Source organism: Pseudorasbora parva, chromosome 9, assembly GCF_024679245.1.
Source record: "Pseudorasbora parva isolate DD20220531a chromosome 9, ASM2467924v1, whole genome shotgun sequence".
Taxonomy (NCBI): domain Eukaryota; kingdom Metazoa; phylum Chordata; class Actinopteri; order Cypriniformes; family Gobionidae; genus Pseudorasbora; species Pseudorasbora parva.
Window position 1 is genome coordinate 40,660,485 of NC_090180.1, and position 27,454 is coordinate 40,687,938.

Here is a 27,454-nt window from a genome sequence, read left to right on the forward strand (position 1 = left end):
CCTCTTTAATTTTGTCTCCAAAACATTTCACATGTGCTGTCCCTCAGATGTACTCATTCCTGATCCTATCCATCCTCGTCACTCCCAAAGAGAACCTCAACATCTTCAGCTCTGCTACCTCTAGCTCTTGCTCCTGTCTTTTCCTCAGTGCAACTGTCTCCAAACCATACATCACCAGTCTCACTACTGTATATTATTACATTATCTTACTTATATACATTCATATATTGATCAGGCATAACATTATGACTGCTGAAAGGTGAAGGGAATAACTGATGATCTCTTCATCACGGCACCTGTTAGTGATATATTAAGCAGCAATTGAACCTTTTGACCTCAAAGTTGATGTGTTGGAAGCAGGAAAAATGGGAGTTTGAAAAGGGCCAAACTGATGGCTAAATGACTGGGTCAGAGCATCTCCAAAACTGCAACTCTTGTGGGGTGTTCCCGGTCTGCAGTGGTCAGTGTCTATCAAAAGTGGTCCAAGCAAGGAACAGTGGTGAACCGGCGACAGGGCCATGGGAGGCCAAGTCTCATTGATGCACATGGGGAGCGAAGGCTCAAACAGAGGAGCTACTGTAGCTCAAATGGCTCAAGAAGTTAATGCTGGTTCGGATAGAAAGGTGAATAAACAATGTATCATATTTTGTTGTGCATGGGGCTGCAGATCCGCATATCAGTCAGGGTGCCCATGCTGACCCCTTACCACTGCAAAAGGCAGCAACAGTGGGCATGTGAGCATCAGAACTGGACCACAGAGATGGCTGGGTGCATGAGTGTCACTTACCCGAGGAACACATGGCACCAGGATGCACTATGGGAAGAATGCAAGCTGGCGGAGGCAGTGTGATGCTTTGGGCAATGTTCTGCTGGGAAACCTTGGATCCTGCCATCCATGTGGATGTTACTTTGACAAGTACTACCCACCTAAGCATTGTTGCAGACCATGTAAACCCTTTCATGGAAACAGTATTATCTGGAGGCTGTGGCCTCTTTCAGCAAGATAATGCGCCATTCCACAAAGCAAAAATGTTTTCACATTATCAAACATTTTCTCACATTATCAAAGTTTATTTAGAAAATGTTAACAAAATATGACAAGAGCTCAGAGTTTAACTCTGTCGGAAGATATGCATCTTGATAATGTCAGATAACTTTGATAGAAAGTTATGTAATGGATTGCAATCAACCAATCAGTTGTTAAATTTAAAGGTTCAGTGTGTAGCATTTATGAGGGTATATTGACAGAAATGCAATATAATATACTTAACTATGTTTTCAGTGGTGTATAAAGACCTTACACAATGGACCGTTGTTGTTGTTTTTACCTTAAAATTAGCCATTTTTCTACAGTAAATGTTTCTACAGTAGCCCAAGCTTCTCTACAGAGCACTAGTCTCTGATCTTTCCCACGATGACATTTTTGTCCTGACTTTGTCCTGTCACAGACTTTAGTTCAGTCTGGTATAAAAGGTTGCATTAGCAGTTAAAAACAAAAACACTTAAAGGGTTACTTCAGCGATTAGCATATGGCTTTGTATCAGTAGAAACCCTGGAGTATATTCAAATGATTGTGCTTTCCCCCCTCATATCCCCCTGAGACAAGAGATTTATGCATTTTATTTCTGGAAAAAATCCTCCTATGATGCAAATTGAAGATATTTGCATCATAGGAGGAATGTTTGCCCAAAGGCTAAAGACTACAGCCAGCAGAGGGAGCCATTTCCGCATGTTTTGAATCCGTGCATGGGGGATGGGAGATTACACTCAGCTGGCAGGGAGAGCTCAGCTTGCAGCTACAGGCACTCATTTAAACGGAGCTATGGTAAGCAATGTAAGTCTTTTAACTTCTCAAATTAATTTCTATGAAAGTTAAGCTTGTAAAGGCATGAACTGAAACGCGCCAGACTGAACTCGCTTTGTGAATGTATGCTGCGAGTGTAGTCGCGATTACCTCAGCTCTCATCATGAGAGCTCATTAATCTGACTCCTGCAGTTAGTGCTCAGTGCTGTGATACTCGCGTGGTGACTCACTCATTATATTGAACAGACACGTTCAGTTTTTAATTGTAGTGTCTTCTCCAACTCAGTCACAGTTAACAAGTTGGTGGCTTTGGAAAATGGCCTCACAGGGCAGCGAAGCACTCTGGGAATTGTACTCTTTCATCCCCATGAGACAAAAATACATTTTCTGTCTTTTCTCAGTCTAGAAGGCACCAAATTCAAAAATAATTTCACATTTCTACTTCATGGATGACCCAGTTTAAATACAGGTTCATCTTCCTGTGCTGAAGTACCCCTTTAAATGAACTGTAGTGTCCTGCACCCACTAGTAAAAAATTATATCTGGTGTCTGAAAGACAATTTTTGTAGCATGCAGGTTCTAAGCATGCTTTTATTACATTATACTTCTCTTCAATGGAGAAACTTCACAGGTGTGATTCTTGTCTTGTATAATGTCACATTAATGTTTCACTGGGAGTTACACTGTAAACATTCTCCTGTAGCAATTGCAGTGTAAAATACACTAACTTTAGAGACACTTAAAATGAAAAGGTTAAATCAGATTTCCTATCAGATTCCCTTCTCCCATGACTCCCATGAATATGTTACAACTCTAATGTTCCGTTCTCTATTGAAAACCCAACAATGCTGAGGCAAAAACAACCTCAGTGACCCAGATAAATGGGATTTACAGGGTTGTCTGCCATCAGCCCCCACTCCCAAACTAAATGAAATAAATACCGTACGCCATTCTTTCTTCCTTTTTTTATTGACTCATTGGTAATTTTTACATACTGATTTCTTGTTTTGATATTGTACTGGTGTTGTTAAAAAAAATATTTTATTGACTTCTGAACTAAAACACACCACGACACACGTTTGTTTGCTCTGAAAGTTAAATTGTGGTTATACACAAATGACAATGTGAAAAAAAATGTTCATGCAGCACCATGATACTGTAGCTGCTGAACCTGAATCTCATTATCAGATCTGTCTTATGAGTACCGGTCTGAGCGAGTGCGGCTGTTAGAATGACACCACAGGTTTTTTCCAGCTTCTGTCCTTTCATAAAGTAATGCCTTTTCCATGATTTAAGTAACAGGAAAAGGGGAAAAAAGGGAAAGTATCATTTTAAAGTTGTGGGTCCGTAAGATTTTTTATATTTTTGACAGAAGTCTATTATGGTTTCCAAGACTGCATTCATTTGATCAAAAACACAATAAAAACATTAATTGTGAAATTTTATTACAACTTTTCTATTTAAAAAAATAAATAACTAATCAAAAATGTATTTTATTCCTCTGAGAGCCAAGTTTAATTTTTTAGCATTATTACTCCAGTGTCACTTCAGAAATCATTCTAATATGCTGATTTAACAAAACATTTGTTATTATTATCACTGTTGAAAACAGTAATATTTTTGTCTAAACCATGATTTTTTTCCCCAGGATTCTTTGATGACTGCAAAAGAACAGCATTAATTTGAAATAGAAATATTTTGTAACATTACAAATGTCTTTACCACCAATTCTAATACACTTCTGCTGAACAAAATTGTTAATTTCTTTCAAATACAAAAATAAAAACTTACTGAACCCAAACTTGTGAATCACAGTGTAGTATCGCCTGACTTTTTTTTTTTGTTTTTTTTTTTTAATGAACCAATGAAGCACTGGTTATAGTAACAGCAAAGCTGCATAGTCAGTTTTGGAAAGTTTTCACAATACATCAGTCATGTTGATGGCTGTATACATAACATAACACAACACCCCTAAGCTGGAGCAACCTAAGCCAGCACTGATTTGTTGCACTATACAAATTAACTGCACAATTTGGTTTCTGCTTTGGTTTTGAAATTCCCATGTCCTATAGAAAGGAAATTAAGCTCCCTGTAAGATATAGCATGTCATGTTACACTGAAAGGAATCAACCATAGATTTATGACTTTTATATTTCCTCTGGTCATTCATCTACATGAATCTTTTGACACTGATATTACACATTTCGTCTGAGTCTGTGTTCTTTAGCTCAGATCTCCAGCTTCTCAAATGTTCCTCCAACACACACTCAGTTTCGCTATCTTTGTGGGGACTCTCCATAGTAGTAATGGTTGAACTGTATATTCTATCCCTTTACACTAACCCTACCTATCACAGAAAACATTCTGCATTTTATTACATGTTCTTGAACATTTACACAACAATGCTGCCCTACAAAGGCAAAAGACCGTAGCTTGCTAGAGTGTGAAACTGAGAAAAGATTACTTTGAAGAGTTTTAGTTGCCCAGCCAAATTAATTATAGGTAGAACACTGGAAATGTAGATGTTTTAGTAATACAAATGACCTACAGAAAAGCAAATCTTAAGCTCAAACTTGACTTTGGACCAATATTTTGAAGTTACATACTCTGCCTTTGTATTGTCTGCAAAAAGTGAGAAGTCACACCAAGGCAAATAACAGTAACTTCCACATTATCAATTTTTGGTTGCTGATCACCAACCATTTATAAAATCATTATAGTAACACTTGTATATATTAAATCTAGTGATCATGGCATTTGTTTTCGATGATTTACAATTGCTTTCTTATATGGAGCAGTTTGGTTGCCTATTCATTGGATAGTGGACTAGCATATTTATGCTATAGGCTGACAGCTAGCTAAATGAAGTAGATTGCAATCTATCTAATTTGTTAGTCTAATGCATAATTTGTGTTCTTACCTTGATGTCTGTGTTTCAAAGCCATCTCAACTATCATTTTCCTTCAAGAGCAATGGGCCATCCTTAAATGCTATAGTAAAAACAACCATTGAACTATTTGTTTTTACCCACACTTTTATTCAGGTATTGTGTGTGTAAGTGCTTCTGTAACAGATGTATGACACAGGCTACATTGCAATATAAACGCAGCAAATTTTATTGGACAGTAAAACAAAGGCAGAATATCATAACCCCAGGCACAGTAACTTCTAAACAACAGCTAAACAATAGCAAAGTACCCTAGCTCAGTGAGTGTTTCAGAACAAATGCAAAGAACAGCTGTCTTTTCCTCTTCTTAGCTGTCTTTTCCTCTTCTGTTAGAGTTTTCCCACATGTAAATTCTGACCAATCGAAAAGCAGTTTAGGAAATATGCCATGGCTAATGAGTGATGTGGATGTTGTCATGTGCCTGCATTTTGGTTTGTTTCAACTGGTTCGGACCAAAGCAATCAGTGTGGTGTGAAAAGGAACCAAAAATTCTGAAAAATGCAACAATGTATAATTGTTTGCCTTTAGTTTGGACCGAATTAACTAGAGATGTGAAAGCACCCTTAAACTTTGAGCGTTGTAACTTTGCAGATGTTATTTATGCTCAAACAGCAACATTACACACTAGCTAAAGTTAGAAAAGCGCAATTGTGTTTTACCACCCCTTTAACATGCATAATAAATGCCCACGTACACATGAAAATATAATCACAATAATATACTGTATGCAGTCATATGAACATCAAAAATAAAAACAAGGAAGAGGAAAATAACACAAATAACCTTTACCCAGATCCTATCTCCTTAAAGGGTTTGTTCACCCAAAAATGAAAATTATTTCATTAATTACTCACCCTCATGTCGTTGGACACCCGTAACACCTTCGTTCATCTTCAGAACACAAATGAAGATATTTTTGTTGGAAGCTGATGGCTGAGAAAGGCTTCAGAAAGGCCTCCATTGGCATTCAGTATATTTCCACTCACAAGACCCATAAAGGCACTAAAGACGGCGTTACAAAGTCCATCTCACTACAGTGGCTGTACAATAATTTTACAATGCAACGAAAATAGTTTTTGTGCGCACAAAAATCTAAATAACGAGTTTATCCACTAAGTTATTGACGTGTTCCGCCGTTCAGATACATGACCCGGAAGCGAAGAGGAGCGCAGCTATCACGTGAGTTCACATCCAAGACCTACACGGAAGAAAATAACTTGGCGGATAAAGTCATTATTTTGATTTTTTTTGTCGCATTGTATAATCGTGGCAAATTATTGTACAGCCCCTGTAGTGAGATGGACTTTGTACCGATGTGTTTAGTGCCTTTATGGGTCTTGTGAGTGGGAATATACTGAATGCCAATGGAGGCCTTTCTGAAGCCTTTCTCAGCCATCAGCTTTCAACAAAAATATCTTCATTTGTGATCCTAGATGAACGAAAGTCTTACGAGTGTCCAACGACATGAGGATGAGTAATCAATGAAATAATTTTCATTTTTGGGTGAAATAACCCCTAAAGTAATCTAAAAATGGGCTCCAAGATTTTAAGAAAAGATCAGGGCCCTCATTTATCAACAGTGCGTAGAAAAGGTTCTATATTTCGTCGTACGACTGAAATTTAGAATGTGTCTAAGTACAAGAAAATCCGTATTTATCAAACATGCGTACACAGTTCTTACGCACATGAGTAAGCAATCGTTGTTGATAAATCCCACATGTGCGTAAGTGCCATGCTCGTTCACGTTCACAGTCATTAGCATTCAGAAACGCCTCCAATGAACCATATATGGTGACAACACATCCCTTTAAAAATCACGAGATTTTTTTTTTCCCCTCACCGCAGTTATGGCAAAAAGAGGAACTCCACAAACACAAAATGAGTCAATCATTTTGACGTTGACGACAATAACGTTTAACAACAACAACAAATTTAAAACACAAATTATTATTTGTCTAGCAGAAAACAGAATGAAACACTTTTCTATTTACATAATTAAATTTGTTGGTTTATGATGGTGCTTTTATGGCGATGTGGGGGCAGTCTGTGGCTCCAATTCTGTTTGGAAATCTGGCGATAGCATGCAAGCCCCATTTTATTTTGGCTTGTTGAGGATTTCAGTAAGGTTCTATCTATCTATCTATCTATCTATCTATCTATCTATCTATCTATCTATCTATCTATCTATCTATCTATCTATCTATCTATCTATCTATCTATCTATCTATCTATCTATAGATAAAGATATATAGTCATTTTGAACACAATGCGTAATTTTATATTATATATATATATATATATATATAAATTTAGTGTCAAATAAATTTAGCATGATCATTCGAATATACTCCCAGGTTTCTACTGATACAAAGCCATATGTTCCCTTACGAAACAAAAATATATTGCAATATATAACTTGCATATATAATAATATTATTATATAATATATCATATGATATATTACCATGTAAATTTCACAATATATGGAGACACATGAAATATATTGTCAACTAATATATTGAGAAATATATTGTCAACTAATATATTGAGAAATATATTTTTGTTGCGTAAGGGTTAATTGCTGAAGTAATCCTTTACATGCTGTTTCATGTGTAGTATCGCTGTTCTACCACTAGATTCTCTGCGTAAGCATGCTCAGAGGTGTGCTTATATTTACACACATTTCTACGTATAAGTACAAGTTGGTAAATCCCACACTTTGCGTGAAACTGTTCTTACGCACTCACTACGCACAGAACTGTGCGTACGCACCCTTGATAAATGAGGGCCCAGGTTTCATTCTAACTCCAAATTTAATCTTTTCCAGTTTGAGGGCAAAAAGTTGGTCAAAAACCCACTGATGGTAGGTTAGAGGAGATGACTTCTTCCAGGTAATTCGTTAAGTCGTCTGGCCAGCAGTGTGCAAAGTGCAATATTATCCAACTCTAAGGCTGTCATTTTATAAAACTATGATTGTGTACATCAGAAAGAAGAAGAACGTAAAATATATACATCTAGGATGGCTTGAGGGTGAGTAAATCATGGGGTAATTTTCATTTTATAGTAAATTATTCCTTAAAATGTGTCTTCATCACCCTTAAGAATATAGGAATATAAGAATATATATTTTCCATTGCAATGTATGAAGATAATTCAACTTTCTGAATTTTTACATTTTCAAAAAACTAAAAAAGTAGTGTTTATTAATCCTTAACCATTTCCTCCATGGGGACTACTGTACCCTACCCACAATGTAATATAAACCTACACACACACGTCTCTAGTGTTTCAGAAGGGATCTCAATAATATCACAAACTGACAGATAACTGTCACAGGCTTGCTAAAACACCAAAGACCAGAATCTCAATTTGAAATCTCAATATTAACTAAAATATTACTCATCAAGTTCTTCTAAATTAAATTCTGTAAAATATTCATGTATACCTCTATTTATCCTATAGGTGACTACATTTTAGGTCAAACATCTGAAACTAAGTACTAAAACAAAACACAACCTGAGCTATGAAAGAGAATGTAATATGATAAATGCCTCTTTTCAGATTTGTGGCCTATTTTTTCAGTTCATAATAGGGATTAATATCATTGATACTTATTATTTTGAAGTATTGTCTTGAGTTTATATTTAAAATAGAACATTTGATGTCTTGTGTATTTGATAACAATAGAACAAGCAATGCTGAACAGCCCATTCATCAGGCAGAGTGCATCTCTTTGTGTCTATCCTCAAGTGTATTGATGTGTCGTCCTCTCTCTCTCTCTCTCTCTCTCTCTCTCTCTCTCTCTCTCTCTCTCTCTCTCTCTCTCTCTCTCTCTCTCTCTCTCTGTGACAGAGGGAGGGGGAAAACGTGAACACTCGCTGCTCCCAGAACAATAAAATACCTGTTGGACTGTAACAGAAAAAAAAAAAAAACAGAACTTAAGCCACAGCCATTACCCTGCAGAAATAGAGAGTCAAATCAGCAGAAGGAAGTGTGCCCTAAAGGCAGCTGAACAGAACCAAATTTGAGACATGGAGTCGAAATATTTACATATTTTTAATTTCGTTGTTTTGATTATCATCGTGCCACAGGTAAGAATAACAATTCTGCTTTCTTTATACATACAATAAGTTATGGTTTAACTGTGCCTTGATGAGAGAGTTTAAAAGCATATTGAGATTCTGAATAAACAGTTATATATTTTAAAACAGATTATTTGTATTGCACAGAACAATAGTCCTTTTATTATACTACTGTCAAGATTTGAAGTTGTACATGCTTTCAAGCTGGATAGGAAAAAAATAGCTTTGGATCTAAAATCTCTGCTGAGTGATGCTCAAATGAGCCTCCTGGGCCACTAATGGCACATAATACCAAATGACAGAGTAATAGATGCCCCTGAAATAAGCAAGGAAGAATGAATGCTTTCTAATATGTTTTATATTTATAAAAAATGATTTGTTTGTATTTCTTTTCATTTACAGATATGCACAGCAAATGGTAGGAGATCTTCAATATTTGTCCTATACTGAAAACTGATCATTTGTAGCATTAAATTATCGTTTAAATACACAATAGTAATGGATAAAGTAACCACAAAACTGTCAACATGTCATATCTTAAAATATAAAAATCTACTTTTAAAAATTGACAAGGCACTCATTATGTGGAATGCCCTTGGTTGTGTTTTCATCTTTTAGCAATAATGATTTAAAAAAAAAAACAGTATTATGATTATTACGCTATTCTCTCTCTGCAGACATCACGTTATCCGTGTTCACCGTCACCTCTAAAAGCATGACGGTACGCTGGAGCGGACACACCGGCGCGAGCTCGTACAAAATCACCGCCACGCCGAAAAACTCCCCAGAGCCGTCGGTGTTCGCGCAGTTTAGCGGCAGCACGGTGATGGGCTCTGTTAGCTCCTTGTCCCCAAACACTGTGTACAGGATGCGGGTCGAAGCCATGGACAACGCGGTGAACGTGCTCAGCAGCGCCGAAACGGAGGAGACTACAGGTGAGGTGACCTCTGACTGGCGTTGGACACGAGCCACCATGATAAATTACAAATCAAAAGTTCAATCTTGACGCCGATGCAAAAGGCTTTATCTGTGGTCTTAGAAAGTTGACTTTTTAATTGATCTCTTAAAAATAACAATATTTGAAGTATTAATTTAATTATGTACATTTTAAATTGTGTTAAATATTCAAATTAATATGAAAAATATTGAATTTGTAATACCGATTATGTTTTAATTTTTGTATAATTGTATTACTTATTTTAAATTATTTAGGCTAATGAACAAATTACGTTCTGTGTGTGTGTGTGTGTGTGTGTGTGTGTGTGTGTATGTATATATATATATATATATATATATATATATATATATATATATATATATATATATATATATAATATAATCTCAATATATATATATATATATATATATATAATATTCACTATTGTTGGAACCAAATGTATAAACACGTTGAGTCACAATTTTCATTAAGGGCACAATTTACATTTATTCATAAAGCACTTTAAGTTGCAATCTCTCATGATAAATTCTGTACAAATTAAATTCAAATGGTTAAAATAAGTGCTTTGATCTACCATCATTATGAAATTAACAATAAATTATATGTAAAATAAAAAAATAATAATTTATTTCTAGAAATTAAGCTATTGATATTAATAATTATTATATTTATATAATAGTAATTATTATTATTATTATTATTATTCTTTATAATTAATAATAACTACAATATTTATATAATAATAATTATTATTATTATTTTGTATTGTGTCCCATCAGCTCCTGAGATTCCCTTCATTGAGCAGGCTTACTCCAAACGCAGTGAAAGCATCACGGTGGAGTTCGGTCTAGTGTTTGGTGCCACCAGCTACATCATCCGGGCAGAGAGCGAGGATGGGTTCTTCTCTGAAACCCCAGTGGTAACTTCCCCCGGGACAGTGATGAATCTGCTGCCTTATATCCAATACACCCTCAGCGTGATGTCTGTCAACACTGGGGGAAGGAGTCAGCCTTCTCTGCCCGTGAGCACTAAGACAGGTAAACTGACTGTAAATTGACATCTTCTGCTTGATTTAAAAATGCCTTTCGATTAATATATGGGCTTTTTATGCTTAAAAAAGAGCTCACATCCCTGATGTTTGTGGCAGAAAAAAAATTAGTTTGAACCAGCCTAGGGTGGTGTGCTGGGGAAACTTGTATTAAGATGATTTAGCTGATTTAGCAGCCTAACCAGCCAAAATAACCAGCTCCAAAACCCCTCTTAACACCATCAAATCAGACCAGACTGACCAGTTGACCAGTCTGACCACTTGAACTTGGTGGCCAGCTCAAACCAGCAAAACATTTTAAAGTGAATATTTGCATTGCAAGATAAATAAAATAGAACTAGTATACATTATTCAAAACCATTGTGTCATGCAATCTTTAATCAAAACAGTTTTACTACATAATATGTGTTATGAATGAAGTTTTGCCCTCAAACCCATTTCATAACATCAAAAAGCTTAAATAAAAAGTGTGCTGTGTATCCTTCCAACCAAAATCTTTATATAAAGCTAATTTACTATAGACTACACACCATTGAAAATAATGAAAACTGAGCCCTGGTCCCTGTTTGGTCGACAATGAATTGGTATTTAAAACCTGTAACAATAACACAGTATTGTTTAGTCCAGCTATTGTGGATAGTTGGTACATCTGGCTCTACAAACTGTTGACTGTAACTGCATCTTTAGTTGGACGTTATACCCAAAACTGTATGAAAAGATAAACCATGAGAACTAGGATGTCGCCTCTCCCTAAGGAATGGCTTGACTTAACATAAAAAGGATGGATTTCATAAAGTTTCATATAGAACAACAGAACATTCTCACTATCCCATTTCACCTTACAGACACACTGCAGGTCATTTTCATCTCAAGCTTTTATATCTCTTCCTATGAGATATTTTAGTGTCATTTTAAATCAAATAATATATTTAAACAACAACAACAACAACAAAAAAAATCATTGGCACATATCACAATACACTAATTCGACTAATGGTTCATAATTTTTGTATTAATTGAGGCAGGATTTTTTTAGTTTTAATGATCGAAACTCACCACCAGGGGAAGTAATTGTTTAGTCTTTGCATTTGCTGATGCTCTCCGACTTTTGGTTAATTCACCCCCAAATTAAAATTCTGTCATCATTTACTGACCCTCATGTCCTTCCAAACCTGTAAGACTTTAGTTCATTTTCACAAACAAAGATGATTTTAATGAAATCAGATATTTCTGTCCCTCCATTGACAGTCTACGCACCTAGTAGTGTCAACTACTTTGACACTTCAAAAAGTTCATAAAGACTCGATTGTTTTGTTTAGGTGGGGTCCTCCCCCAGAAAAAAATGCCATTCTGGTGCATTATTAATAACCATTATTATTTAATAATGTCTATTTACACTAAGTGCAATAACCTGTCTTGTTGAAAATTGAATGTCTGCATTCTTCAGTACTACAAACCACACTACAAATTTACGCTTATTACAAGAAGTTACACCTCCCGCAAAGAAACTAGCATGGATGTCACTGACTAAAAAAGTCTTTTAAAGCAAATGATTTAATTTTTCATGTATTAAATGTTTGTAAGACAAGTTTATATTGCCTTCAAATCTGAATAAGTATTAGTAGTAAACATAAAATAAAGTATATTATCAAATTAATAGAGACTCATGGTAATTATAGATTAAAAAACACACCTAAGCCATAGCCCTACCTCCCCTGCCTTGTGGGTCTTGTTCCACCCGCAAACAATGGTTCTGACGGCCGTATAAACATTGATCAGCAAACATAAACAGAAGCTCAACTGACCATGCTTGATGCATGAGAACAAACCTCATTGGTTCTTGCGGAAGCTCAAACCACGCAACACACAAGAGGAAACTCATTGGTTCTTTTTCAGATGTGCTGTGTAACATGAGAATGAACATCATTGGTTCTTGAGGAAGGTAAAAACTTGCTGCGTAACACACTAAAAGAACCTCACTGGTTCTTGCTGAAGCTCAAATATGTAACACGAGAATTAACCTTATTGGCTCTTGCTGAAGCTCAGACGTGCTGCATAACACAATAATGAACCTCATTGGTCCATGAGGAAGCTCAAATGTGCTGCGTAACATGCGAATGAACCTTATTGGTTTTTGCTAAAGCTTAGATGTGCCTATAATGAACCTCATTGGTTCTTGCTTAAGCTCAAATGTGCTGTGTAACATGAGAATGAACCTCATTGGTTCTTGAGGAAGCTCAAACGTGCTGCGTAACACGAGAATGAACCTCATTGGTTCTTGAGGAAGCTCATACGTACTGCGTAACACGAGAATGAACCTCATTGGTTCTTGCGTGTCAAACGAACATGCTTGATCTTCTGTTTACCACAACTGATATGTGAGTTAATGATTGTTTAAATGTGAATTCTGCCTAAATTCAATCTGTTCATCATATAAAGCTATCCCATCTATTCAGACAATTTGGACTAAACCGCTCAATTCATATGGATTAGTTGCACGATCTCTTTATGAACTTTCAAAGTTTCAGTTGTGTAGCTGTCAATGGAGAGACAGAAAGCTCTCAGATTTAATTAAAAAAACTATCTTAATTTGTGTTCTGAAGATGGACGAAAGTCTAATGGGTTTGGAATGACTTGAAGGTGAGTAAATGATGACAGAATTTTCATTTTTGTGTGAACTCTTTCCATTCCTTCTGTCCAGTTGAAATTTTTGATTTATTTGCTCTCTCTCTCTGCAGTGCTGGTGGCCCCAAATCTCCGTTCCAGCTCCCCCAGCAGTGACGCCATTGTGATCAACTGGAATCCAGTGAACAATGCTGTGTTATACACCTTGGTCTTGATCATGGAGGGTTCAGACACACGGGTCAGACTCAACACTTCTGAGACCAACATTACCTTTAGTGGCCTTCAGCCGGGCACTACCTACTCCATCATGGGCAATGCCTGGGATCCTGATGGTAAACAAGGAGATTACACCACCATCAGTCAAATCACACGTAAGTACTCATTTAGAGAATTTTAAACAGGGTATATTCCAGTAAAACACTTGTCTTTTTTATGATTTTGTTGTTGTTGAAAGAAGCAAGACTTAAAGGGTTAGCTCACCCAAAAAAGAAATTTATGTCATTAACTCTGAGGGACCCATCCACTTGCATTATATGGATTGACAGAGATGGATTATTTTCCTAGAAATCTCTGTGATGAAAGAAAGTCATATACATCTGGGAATGCACAAGGGTCAATTTTCATTTTCATTTAACCAAAGTGTTTCTCTATGTACAAGAAAAGCTCTGCAAAGTTTGTATCATTAAATTCACAAGTTTTCTTTATCTGTTCTACTCTCTAAAGGTCCTCCTGTCCCAGGAGATGTGCAGGTTCAATTGACGCCGGGTCGTTCTATCGATCTGGTGGTGAACTGGCAGTCAGTACATGGCGCCAACACATACATTGCTTTGAGCTCAACAGGCCAGAACTGCAGCTCCTCAGACCTCTACTGCATAATCAGTCCCCTCAGCTGCAGCCAGAACCACAGCATCACCGTCGTAGCATCGAACCAGGCCGGAATCAGTGACCCTTCACACCCAGAGGACCTTCTGACCTGTATAATTTACTCACACACGAATGCACACATATGCAAACCACACATACACATTTATAAAGAGTTGTGCAGTTGGTTGTCATCTTCTTTGAATCATTTTCAGTCCCATGTCCTCCTGACTCGGTCTGGATTGAGGAGGTGACCACAGGGAACTGCTCCGTCATGTGGTCTGAGGTTCCATGGGTGGATTACTACATCGCCTACGTGAAGAGCGATGATGGCTTAGAGGAAAACTGCAACACCACCAGCAGGGCCTGCTATTTCCAGTGCAAGTGCGGATATATGTACCTCTCGAGCGTATTTTCTTACAACCAGGCCGGGCCCAGTCCACCAGGACAAACAGTCAACTATACTACAAGTTTGTACTTTACACAGATCTATATATTATGTATAATATAGACATAATACAAGTCATAAGACATAAGTAAGTACACACGCTAATATTTGACTTATGTAAAAGTTTTGCTATACAAATAAATCTAAGCTTGTATGAAGTAAAATCAAATATGAGAAACTTTCTCTCTCTCATCTTTCTCTCTCTCAACTCCCCCCCCCCCCCCCCCAGTCCCGTGCTGTCCAGAGGATGTGTCCGTGTCACTGATTTCCACAGAAACTTTAGAGATCTCATGGTCAGCAGTTCGAGGAGCTGAGTTATACGAGACGATCGCTGCAGACGGAAGTGAATGGATCCACTGCAACGACACGGCTCCTGTGTGCGCACTGTCTGATCTCACCTGCGACAGTTTGTACAGCGTGGTGGTGCGGCCCTGCAGTGAGATACAGGGATGCAACAACACCTGTAGTGCACATAAACGGCGAACAGGTAGACAAAAATTGCTCATTTGCACATGACACTAGTGTGCAATATGCCTCATACAAAACAGTGCCATGGTATATACTGGCACTATACATGACAACAAATATTCTTGAAATGTATATAAACATCATGAATAATAATAATAATAATTACTACAAATGGCATTTTGGAAGTAATTTGAGTCCCATCTAAATACAATAATAATAATATTTTTTTTTTGTAGTAGTAGTAGCATTGGTACATGGTATATGTTTTGTTGTACATTTTATACATAGTAGTACCATTCAAATGTATAACAATATAAATATTATTAAAAATATTAATAATAATTACTACAACATGGCATTTTTGAAGTACTTTGAGTACCATGTAAACACAATACTAATATTACTACTACTAAAAATATTATTATTATTTTATTTACATGGGACTCAAAGTACTTCCAAAATGCAATGTTGTAGTAATTATTATTATTAAAAATAATGATATTTATATAAACTTTAAGAATATTTGTTTTTCATGTATAGTGCCATTAAAGGTAGATTCTTAATGCACTTTACATAAGAAAACAAAAATTAAGATAGTGTGCAATATGCCATAATATACAAAAAGTACCAAGGCAATACCATGTTTTGTTGTATAGCAGTACCATGGTATTTTTGGAACCATCTATATAATAATAATAATAATAATAATAATAATAATAATAATAATAATAATAATAATAATAATTATTATTATTATTATTATTATTATTATTATTATTATTATTATTTGTATTGTATTCACATTCCAAAAATAGTCATTAAAAAATATAAACAATAAATATAAAGAATAATTTATAAAACATTAACTTAGGTAGAATTATTAATAATAAAACAAAACAAATTTAAGTTAAAGGCTTTCCTAAAATAATAATGTAAAAGAATGAAAGACTCTGACAGAAAATGTGGAAACAAAGGCAAAGCCTTATAAAATGGGACATTAATTTCAGTACCATGGTATAATTCAAAGTACCATGATATTGCCAAGTATAGGATACCATCACTGTAACATGGAATCCATTTGTATGAAATGCTGCTTATTTCTCTTTTAGCTCCCTGTCCCCCTGTGATCCTCAACGTGACTCAGGTGAACTCTTCCATGGTGGAGGTGTTCTGGACCGCTACAAACACTCAGGCCAACTATAGCGTGATCGCCATAGGTCACACCGACACACTCACTTGCTCTTCCGGCAGCACTTCCTGTTACATAAGCGTGCCCTGTGGATCCGTATATGAGGTCAGCGCCTTCGCCACCACCGCTGCAGGAGAGAGTCTTCCCAGCTACTCCGTTCCGCTGGAAACAGGTGCAGTAGTGAAGATGGAAAACATCCGGAGACAGATATTTATAGTTAAAAATGGTCCAGCCATATAAAAATGACCCCTCTCTCTCTTTAGGACCCTGTTGTCCAGAAACTCTGACTGTTGAACAGGTGACCCAGTCCATGACGAACGTCACATGGTCGACTGCCATTGGGGCACAGTCCTATGTCACGTCTTTGACGTCCCCCAGAGGTCATGCCAAATGTCACACCATGGACAGCCACTGCCTGTTGGGATGCATCACATGTGGCACAAGCTACAATGTATCACTGGAGGCTTTTAGCATGACTGGACATAAAACAGAGTGCAGTTACCAAGGTTTCTCCTCAAGTGAGTTAAGTGGTTTTCTCATGACAAATTTAACATATGTGACTACATAATTTGTTAATGGTCATTTACTCTAACAGGTGCTTTTGAATCAACCTGGTGTTTTTTTTTCTATTTATTTAAATTTTAAAAACCAACAGACTTGAAAAGTCCTTATACTCTTAAATACTATGGTGGGGTATAAAGAAGGGGTAAAAGAGGGGGTAAAAAACTTTTAATTTTCTAAGTGATATTTAAAATGGAAAATAAATGACAGAAAATAAGACATCTTATGTACCGCATTTTAAGGAAACACAACACAGCAACTACTGGCTGGCCTCCGTTACACCTTTCAGAATATCTATATATCTAATATCTATATATTTGTTCAACAGAACTAATACAGGTTTGGAAAAACTTGAGGGATAGTATTTTTTTTTTTTAGTGAACAATCCCTCAAATAATGATTTTATGAATGATTTATGCAAACTTTTTTTCAGAGTAATTTTTGCACTTTTCATTTTCATTTTCAAAAATGAAAATTCTGTCATTAATTACTTACCTAATGTCGTTTCGACACCCGTAAAACCTCATCTTCGGAACACAAATTAAGATATTTTTGTTGAAATCCGATGGCTCAGAAAGACTTTCATTGACCTCAATGTCATTTCCTCTCTCAAGACCCATAAAGGCACTAAAGACGGCGTTACAAAGTCCATCTCACTACAGTGGTTCTACAATAATTTTATGAAGCAACGAGAATAGTTTTTGTGCACAAAAAAACAACAACTAAATAACGACTTATACAGTGATGAGCCGATTTCAAAAAAAGTTTCGAACCATTATGATTCAGTGTATCGATTCATGATTCAGATCAAAAATATCTTCATTTGTGTTCCGAAGATGAACAGAGGTCTTATGGGTGTCGAACGACATTAGGGTAAGTAATTAATGACAACATTTTAATTTTTGGGTTTACTAACCCTTTATTTTCTTCACCTTTCCCATCTCATTTCGTTTACTTGTGACCTTTCTCAGGCGCGTGTTGTCCAACCAGCGTGAAACTCTACCGCATGGCGAACAACACTCTGCGGGTGTACTGGCGCTCTTCTCCTGGCCTGTACAACTACACAGCCGACCTGTACGGTACCAGATCTAACTACACCTGCAGCACTACTCAAGGGGCTACCGCATGTGACGTCTCCAACATCATGTGTGGGGAAGTGTACAGCGTCGTGGTCGCCCCCCTAACACAGGAGGGTTCGAAGGTCACATTCTGCCCCAGAAAACTCTACTCAGGTAAAAACAGATGTCGCTTTATATCTTCCAAAGACTTGTGAAAAAATTTGAACATTTATATTTTATAATTGTATAATGACATACAATATTTATTACAGAAATAAACAAAAATGTATTATTGTATAATGACATACAATATAATTAAAAAAATATTCATTTACATTTATGCATGTAAACCCATGACTTTGACATTGCTAGTGCTTGAGCTACAGTAAGGCATTTCAAAGACTGGAGATGATGGGCCCTATTGTGAATATCTGAGTACATGGTCTGAAGTGCATGTTGCAGGTGCACTGGGCATGTCCGAATCCATTTTTGCTAGTTTAATGGACTGATTTCCATGTTTCCTTGTCTTTCAGTATCCTGCTCTGGGAACACAGTGGGAATGGGTGTGTATTTGCATTAAATTTATCTAGAAACATAGCATGGTTAAAACCAGACCATTCTCAGTAACTGAGTTGCAGAGCAAATCTAAATTTGCCGGAAGTTGTCTGGGTTGTCTGGGTTTTTTTATTTTTTAAATAAAATATGAATACATTAACATATTAGTATTATGTATTCACATATTTAATTAAATTATGACTATTTTGTATATATATATATATATATATATATATATATATATATATATATATATATATATATATATATATATATATATATATATATTATTTTTGTATTATTATTATTATTTTTTACACATTCCTTATGACTCAGGGCTACATAACTGCTCTTTTTGTGTATCTGCAGTGATCCATCGAGGCCGGAGGAGCGTGGATTAGAAACCTATTGTGAGTGATCGCATGTAAATTATGAACGTTTACATTTACTGTCATCACTAACACACGCACACACACACACACACACACACACACACACACACACACACACACACACACACACACACACAGACAGATGCAGAGTCTCGTGGGACAGATTTACCCAGGGCATTTGAAACTGGAGGCCTTTGTGTCCACCTTAAGATAAAGCATATCATGTCAACGTGGACATCTCAGAAAGGTTTATTGATACAGTTGGTAACAATAAAATATGACACTTTCACTGTTGAGAATCCAGGGGCCAGTTGCATAAACTGCTAAGATTCGTCTTACAAGTTATTACATTTTTGGTTCTTTAAGACTGTTCAAAACTTTAAGTCAGTTACATAAAAATGTAGATTGATCTTATTTGATACCAAAAACTGATCACTGCTAACTAAGCTAGTTGGTCATACTAGTTCTTAAGACGTAGTCTTATCGTAGTAACTTTTTTATGCAACTGGCCCCAGATGTGCATCTTAGTCAAACTTCTTCAGAAATGATAAGTCTATCAAAAATGTTTGTCACCTGAAAAAACTAAAAGAAATCCTGTTTTGCATAGTATATATATATATTTCAAAGTGTATGTATATGAAACAAAGTACAAACTAGTTTTTAACCTAACTTCAATTTATGGGGATTTTAAAGTAAATTAATCATATTTGTGTCCATACATGATTAGGATTAGGATCATCGATAATGACAATTACAAACAAACTCAGAACAGGACAGATTACAGTAAAGAGATTTTCATGAAAAACATGATTTTTATGCACAATAGGATCTTGCACATTATATATACACCGATCAGGCATAACATTATGACCACTGACAAGTGTCGTGAATAACACTGATTATTCAGCTGTTGTGGGGTATTCCCGGACTGCAGTGGTCAATTTCTATCAAAAGTGATCCAAGAAAAGAACTGGGCAACAGGGTCTTGGGCGGCCAACGCTCATTGTTGCACATTAGGAGTGAAGGCTGGCCTGTGTGGTCCTGCCTCTGTCCACTGTGGAAAGCGCCAACAGTGAGCATCAGAACTGGACCACGGAGCAATGGAAGAAGGTGGCCGGGTCACGTGGATTGCCGGGTTTGTGTGCGTCGTTTACCTGGGGAACAAATGGCACCAGGATGCACTATGGGAAGAAAGCAAGCCAGCAGAGGCAGTGTGATGCTTTGGGCAATGTTCTGCTGGGAAACCTTGGGTCCTGCCATTGATGTGGATGTTACTTTGACACATATTACCTAGCTAAGCATTGTTGCAGACCATGTACATCCTTTCATGGAAATGGTATTCCCTGTTGGCTGTGGCCCCTTTCAGCAGGATAATGCACCCTGCCACAAAGCAACAATGGTTCAGGAATGATTTGAGGAGCACAACAACGAGTTTGAGGTGTTGACTTGGCCTCCAAATTCCCCAGATCTCAATCCAATCGAGCATCTGTGGGATGTGTTGCACCACCTCACAACTTACAGGACTTAAAGGATCTGCTCCTAACATATTGGTGCCTGATACCACAGCACACCTTCAGGGGTCTAGTGGAGTCCATGCCTTGACAGGTCAGGGCTGCTCTGGCAGCAAAATGGGGTCGTAATGTTATGCCTGATCAATATATACATCCGTGTGTGTGTGTGCATGGTTACATGAAACTAAAGACTTGACGTGACATGAATGATGTATAGGCCATATACATTTTCATTGTGTATATGATCAAAGACAAATGTCCGGTTCTCATGTCTTTTTTGTGTTCTGTTAAAGGACAGAGATGAAAGCAAATGGAGCTCTGACGTCATCAACACACACAACGGCGCTTTCCCTTCTCACCGCTTTCATCTTGCCACATTCTTAATGTTTGCCCGAAATAGCAAAAACAATTGGCTCAATGTGAAAATGTAATTGCATCTTTAAGAACTTTAAAAAATGTATACAAAAAATATATTTCAATCAAATTGTTAACCATTTCTAAATGTGTCATATTTTATATATACACTTTCTTGTTTTAATTTGATGTTTTGCACTTATACTGTGATTTCCTAACATGCCATGAAGCCCAATTATATATACATAAGTATAAGTAATATCATAATATCACAAGAAAAATGTATCTCACAAGTTAAAAAACTTTGTTAATATAGCCTAATGATTCAAACAACACATTAAGCATTTATAGGAAGTCCCCTAAGCAGAAAGCCTCCAAAGGAGATGACTGGGGTCATGTGTGTTATATACAGGGCGGACCTCTTTTGAAGAAGGTTATTGAGAAATATGAACAGCAGCAGTTTCAGGTTCAGTGTCCGCCCCAGGTCATGTGTCTTTTGGATGATATATTACATTGAATTTGCATAATATGTATGTTTACTTATGGCCCACAGCCTGAGAACCTCAATACAATAGGAGCCTTTAGCACTCTTAATAAACAGCATGAAGCATTACGTTGTGAGAATATTTTTTTATTTATTAATATTTCAGTTTTCTTATATCTCTCCAGAAATATCCTAATTTTAAAACAATTTATTTATTTTAAAGGAAATGTTTTAGGGCTACTAAGCTAATGGATTAATTATTTTGACTGATTAAATATGTTGTCCGTGAAGGATTATAAATGAAAAGATTTCTGCACACAGTCGCACACAACACATTTATCAGTTGATGACGCAGAAACATTGTCTGTATTTGTAATGAAGATAAACATGAGACGCAGCATATCTTTGTATCTATCTAATGGCACATCTATTTATAAATGAAATCCAGATGGGAAACTTTATCATTTAAGCTGCAAAATCCCTCAAAGACATAGCATCACACAACTACGTCATATTGTTCTTGAGCTGTTATCATCTCCTTCATGAAAACCAACACACACCATGAGGTATTATATTCTCTTACATAACACCATATTTAGTGGCACTTACAGATCAGCATTACTATTTGTAATGCTTGATTTGAACAGCATAAATATTAAACTTAATATTAAACTTAAATATTAAGTAGGCCTAACTCATCCGGCACCAGCTGAATGATACACACAGGGCTTAGATTAGTCCTTTAGAACAATAGTACATTTATATAGCTTTTATAAATGAGCCTTCACTCAACCCAGCGCTGGATAAATATGGGATAGAGAACACATGCTGGGTTCTTTTTACCCAGCTTCTTGGATTTTATACATGAATCGATTTGCTGGGTTGTTTTTTAAAGTGCTGGGTCAGACAGTTTGATATTGAAGGTTTTTCACTTTAAATAATAATCCACTCTAAAATATGTTGCACATATATCGTCAGTCTTTTACAGTCATAAATAAAAAAAAAAGTATTATTTTAAATCAGTAAATGTTTTAAAACGTGACAGGAACAGCAGTCTGTGGGAAAAAAAACGGCTATAGGCTGTTCCAGGTCATTAAATGGCGATCTTATATTTTTAAGCACTCTTATTATAGTTAGTGGAGCGCGCGGCAGTTTAGAACAGGGATGTAGCGTCATCTTTCATCCGTGGGCGCGGCGCATTCGTTCGTTTGTCAGAAACGTCCTGGTGGTCGGCTAGCGTAACGTTCTCAGCAGACTGTGACTAACATGTAAACAAAAAGGTAAATGTAAAACTAGACATTTTTCTCTTTGTACAGTAATAATTTGATGGGAATACAATGTAATACAGAACTTAATTTAATTCAGGAAGTTTCCCCTCAGGACGTTTTCTTTCGGAACAGAAAACAAAATGACCGCGGACAATTTCAGAATATCATAGATACTTTGAGCCAGTTAACTGCCACCCGCACCCTGTTAACCTGGGCAACAATTATCTCAAAATCCACCCAGAACAACCTTGCAGTTTAATAGCAAAAACATGGCAAGTACAACAATTAAGCATTATGGCATTTGTTTTTGCATGGGCAAGACCCACTCACATTTTCTTTAGAAAGTGAGTTGGGAAATTATGTGAACTAAAGTAGAAAATTGACCAAACAACACATATTCTGATAAGTTAAATACCATGAGTGTGGGACAAATGTAAATATAACAATAACATTGCTGACAAAAGCACTGATATGACAGATTCCTGTGGGATTTGTGAGCCAGACCTGTCAAGTCTTATATGAAGACAAAAACATGCCTCAAGACATGTTAGGCTAGAGACATGTATAACTTGTGATAGAAAAGATGGGTTTAAACACGTGCCATACAGTGATGACACTGATAATTAATCCCATGGGAAATAATCTTGACGACTTTAGTAAATAAATACTTTTTTATATTTTGTTTCAGTGAGAGAGCAAAGACATTAAATAGAGAACATAGTAACACTTTACAAAAAGGTTTCATTAGTTAACTACATTATTAACATGAACTAATAATGAACCATTTATTTATCTTTGTTAATGTTAATTTCAACATTTAATAACACTTTATTAAAATCTTGTTAACATTAGTTAATGCACTGTGAACTAAGATGAAGAAACCATGAACAGCTGTATTTATAACGGTAACAAAGAGGAACAAATACAAATGCTATACTGCTCATGGTTAGTTCATGTTAGTTAATACGTTAACTAATGACACCTTATTGTAAAGAGTTACCGTTAACATGAACTCATAATGAACTGCACTTCTTAAGCATTTATTAGTCTTTATTAATGTTAATTTTAACATTTACTAATACATTACTGAAAACATTAATACCTCATGTTTGTTTATGCCCCAATATTCTCACATGCATCTATTAAGTGAATCTAAGCAGTAAGCAATGACTCAAACTGTGCAAACCCTGCAATAAAAAGATGTTTTCATTTTTTTAGACTTTTTTGAACATATCTCATGAATCTCTTCTGTGACCAAAAGTTCAGCTGCATACATCAGACATTCATTCTATAGCCCTGTATTAATTTTCTCCCAATGAATCAACAGTCATTGAGTCAATATTTCAGTGCAACATTCTTGAAAACGTTGTTTCTCAAACAACAAACCCCCTACAAACTTACGGAATTTTTTTAAAATAACACTGCATAGACTCTCTTCACTGTATAAATGAATTAAATATTAAATATTAAAATAATTATTAAAGTTATAAATGTTTAGTCAATTGAGTGACCTTTTGCAACGAGTCTGTTGTTTGATTAACATTAAAAACACAGACATTACGCTGCTGTAACTTTAGGATATAATGCACAAATCCAATATAGTGATACTGTATGCGTTTTCCTGCTTGACTTTTTACATTCACTTACAACCGACTGTTTACTAGGATATCTCCAAGATGGGCATTTTGACATTATGTTGTGTGAAAACATGAAGGAGAGATCAATTCAGTATTCGCATGCTTTCTAGGCACCTGCTTTGGATGTGCAGTTTGCACACACAAAACTACTCACACAGTGCATAAGTTATTTTTCGTGCCTTCTTGCGCTTGAATGTTTACATTGGCAAAGCCTAAATATGCATGCAAATGTGAACGTCATGATGACACGCACTGGTCCGATCGGGACAGTGACAATTCTGTCAATGAGCTCTGCATTTGCTTTCTCTTTCTCTCACTGCGAAGTGCGCATGTGTGAGAGAATGCAACAGAGGTGCTCTCAGTCAAGAGACGTAAAACTCAGCAGGCAATTAAATTATAGGTGCATCTTGATCAGATGGTGCACACGATTACTTATGAATGGGAAAAAGTGAAACACCCAATATGTAGACTAAGTCCTGCCTTCTAAATTAAAGAGCCATTAGTTGATTAGTAAAGTCATGCATCACTACAGATGCTGTTAGAAGATTTATTTGCTATAGAAACAGGCAGTTTTCTGAACATAGACTGTAAAAAAATATGGACGTAGTGTCCATAGTGTAGGCTTTATACACTCCTGAACAAAATCTTAAGACCAGGGGATGCATTACAAGTTTTACACATTTCGCACTAGTGGATCATAACTGGGTTGTAAGTGCTGCTTCAAAATGCCAAAAGAAGAAACAGGAGCAAGAGACAAAAAATAGAGAGTAGGCAATTTAACTGCATTTATTGCATTTAAACTGAAACAGGCCGTTCATCAGCCGATCAAAAGTTTAAGACCATAGCCCAAAAATAAACGCACAACAGTACTAAAAGTGTCAAAAAAGGACTCAGTAGTGAGTAGCCCCACCGTTCTTGTTGATCACTTCAAAAACTCGTTTCGGCATGCTTGATGCGACTGTTTCCAAGAGGCTGGTGGGAACGTTGCTCCATGTGGTGAAGATGGCTTCACGAAGGGCATCCACAGTCTGGAATTGAAGTCCATTTTATTAAACTTCCCTTGCTATTCATCCCCAAATGTTCTCAATGGGATTTAGATCAGGGGAACACGCAGGATGGTCCAAAATAGCAACGTTATTCTCCTGGAAGAAGTCCTTCGTCAGGCGGGCTTTGTGAATTGCAGCGTTGTCCTGTTGAAAGACGCATTCATTACCGCACAGACAGGGGCCCTCGGTCAAGAGGGAGGCCCCGCTGCAACATATCCACATAGCCAGTCGCCATTTGACGCCCCTGCACAACCTGAAGCTCCATTTTCCCATTGAAGGAAAAAGCACCCCAGATCATGATGGAGCCTCCTCCACTGTGCTGCGTAGAAAACATCTCAGGTGGGATCTTCTTGTCATGCCACTAACATTGGAAGCCACCCGGACCGTCCAGGTTAAATTTGTTCTCGTCAGAGAATAAAACTTTTTTCCACTTTTCAATGTCCCATGTTTGGTGCTCCCTTGCAAATTCTAAACGGGCAAGTTTGTGTCTCGTGGGAGGAGATGTGGCCTTTGAAGATGTTTTTTTGTTCTTGAAGCCCTTCTCTAGCAGATGACGTCTTCAGCAGTCAGCATCAGTAAGGGCCTTAATTTGGGTTGAGGATCGACCTGTGTCTTCACGGACAACCCATCGGATCCTGCGGTTCAGTGCAGGTGAAATCTTTTTTTGTCCCATATCTCTCAGGGTTTTTTAAGAAATGTAAAATGACTGTCTTACTGCGTCCAACCTCGGCAGCGATGGCGGGGTGCGAAAGGCCTTGCTTGTGCAGCTCAACAATCCTGCCACGTTCAAAGAAAGAAAGCCTTTTTGCCTTTGCCATCAGGAGATCTTGACAATATGTCTGCTTGAAGGACAATGACATGAAAGCCATATTTGTGTGCAGATTTGACCTTTTTATGGCTATGGTCTTAAACTTTTGATCAGCTGATGAACGGCCTGTTTGAGTTTAAATGCAGTTTTAAATAAATTGCCTACTCTCCATTTTTTGTCTCTTGCTCCTGTTTCTTCTTTTGGCATTTTGAAGCAGCACTTACAACCCAGTTATGAAGTGCGAAATGTTTAAAACTTGCAATGCATCCCCTGGTCTTAAGATTTTGTTCAGGAGTGTATAAGGTAAACAAATTAGTTATAAAAAATAAATCCCCCTCACAGTTGTCATGAAGGTCAAAATTTGATATATAGACCAAAACCACAATTTGTAGCAGGCTGTAAACATGCTTTTTTCTGTTGTAAAGTTTGCCATTTTAACATGGGGCTACAATGAGATTCTGCTCTCTTCTGGAGCCTGTCGTTAATGGCCAATCGAAGAATTGCAGTTTAAGTTACTTGCAAATTGGCTTCAAGAGAAACTAGGGGAGGTTGCTGCCTGGTTCTGAGATGTGTGCTTTGGACTGCAAAATGCAGTTTTTTTTGTCATGATTTTAGCCTTTAGAAAGAACATTTATGAGACAGGTATTGTCATATTTCATTAGTGATTTTAAAATATGAAATTTAATCGTAAGCTTGGCAAACAGTTTTGGAGAATTTGATGTTTCCCTATTCAAAGAAATAGGAGCTGCACTTGCATGCCAGAGAAAGACATTTCAAAGATGGGCTCAGAGTGAAATTACTTGTTTAAAGGGACTTAATCAGTTCCCTTGCTCCCAAGCTTTTGAATCAGTATATCATATAGGGCCCTATCTTGCACCCAGCGCAATTGACTTTGTACACCGACGCATGTGTCATTCCTATTTTGCACCGGCGCAAAGCGCGCTTTTCCCTCCACAGAAGCACGTCGCTAAACTAGTGAATGAACTTGCGCTCCCTGGGCGGTTCAGCGCAAAAAAGGAGGCGTGTTCCGGCGCAAACAATCCCTGGTGTCAGTGGCGCGTTATGCGTTGTTCATTATGCTATTTTAAGGGTGCATGCTTGACCATAATGTATAGTGTGCACAACGCGCATACACTTTGCTCATGTAATCTACTCAGATGCAACAGTTATTTTTGCAAATCATAAATTGTTACACTAAAAAAATATTAACACATGAGATGACAGAAATCATTGTGGTGTGCCACGAAGATGTGAAAAAATAGGCATAAATCTAGCTTACAAATTATTCAGGCTAATTGTAGTAATTAAGGATCAGACCTGTTTGCCCAATAGTGGCAAGACATTATTGTA

At 36.8% G+C, this 27,454-nt stretch overlaps 1 protein-coding gene across 1 annotated transcript; it reads left to right on the forward strand.

Annotated features, from left to right (window-relative positions):
* Positions 1-9,513: 9,513 nt before the first annotated feature.
* Positions 9,514-21,457, forward strand: fndc7a (fibronectin type III domain containing 7a). Its single transcript, XM_067453301.1, has 12 exons — positions 9,514-9,768; positions 10,571-10,828; positions 13,578-13,835; positions 14,188-14,439; positions 14,541-14,795; positions 15,003-15,260; positions 16,351-16,602; positions 16,694-16,948; positions 17,963-18,223; positions 18,583-18,612; positions 18,974-19,014; positions 20,801-21,457. Exons 1-11 carry the CDS (start codon positions 9,549-9,551, stop codon positions 19,003-19,005), a joined length of 2,331 nt encoding a protein of 776 aa, XP_067309402.1. The 5' UTR covers positions 9,514-9,548; the 3' UTR covers positions 19,006-19,014; positions 20,801-21,457.
* Positions 21,458-27,454: the final 5,997 nt, after the last annotated feature.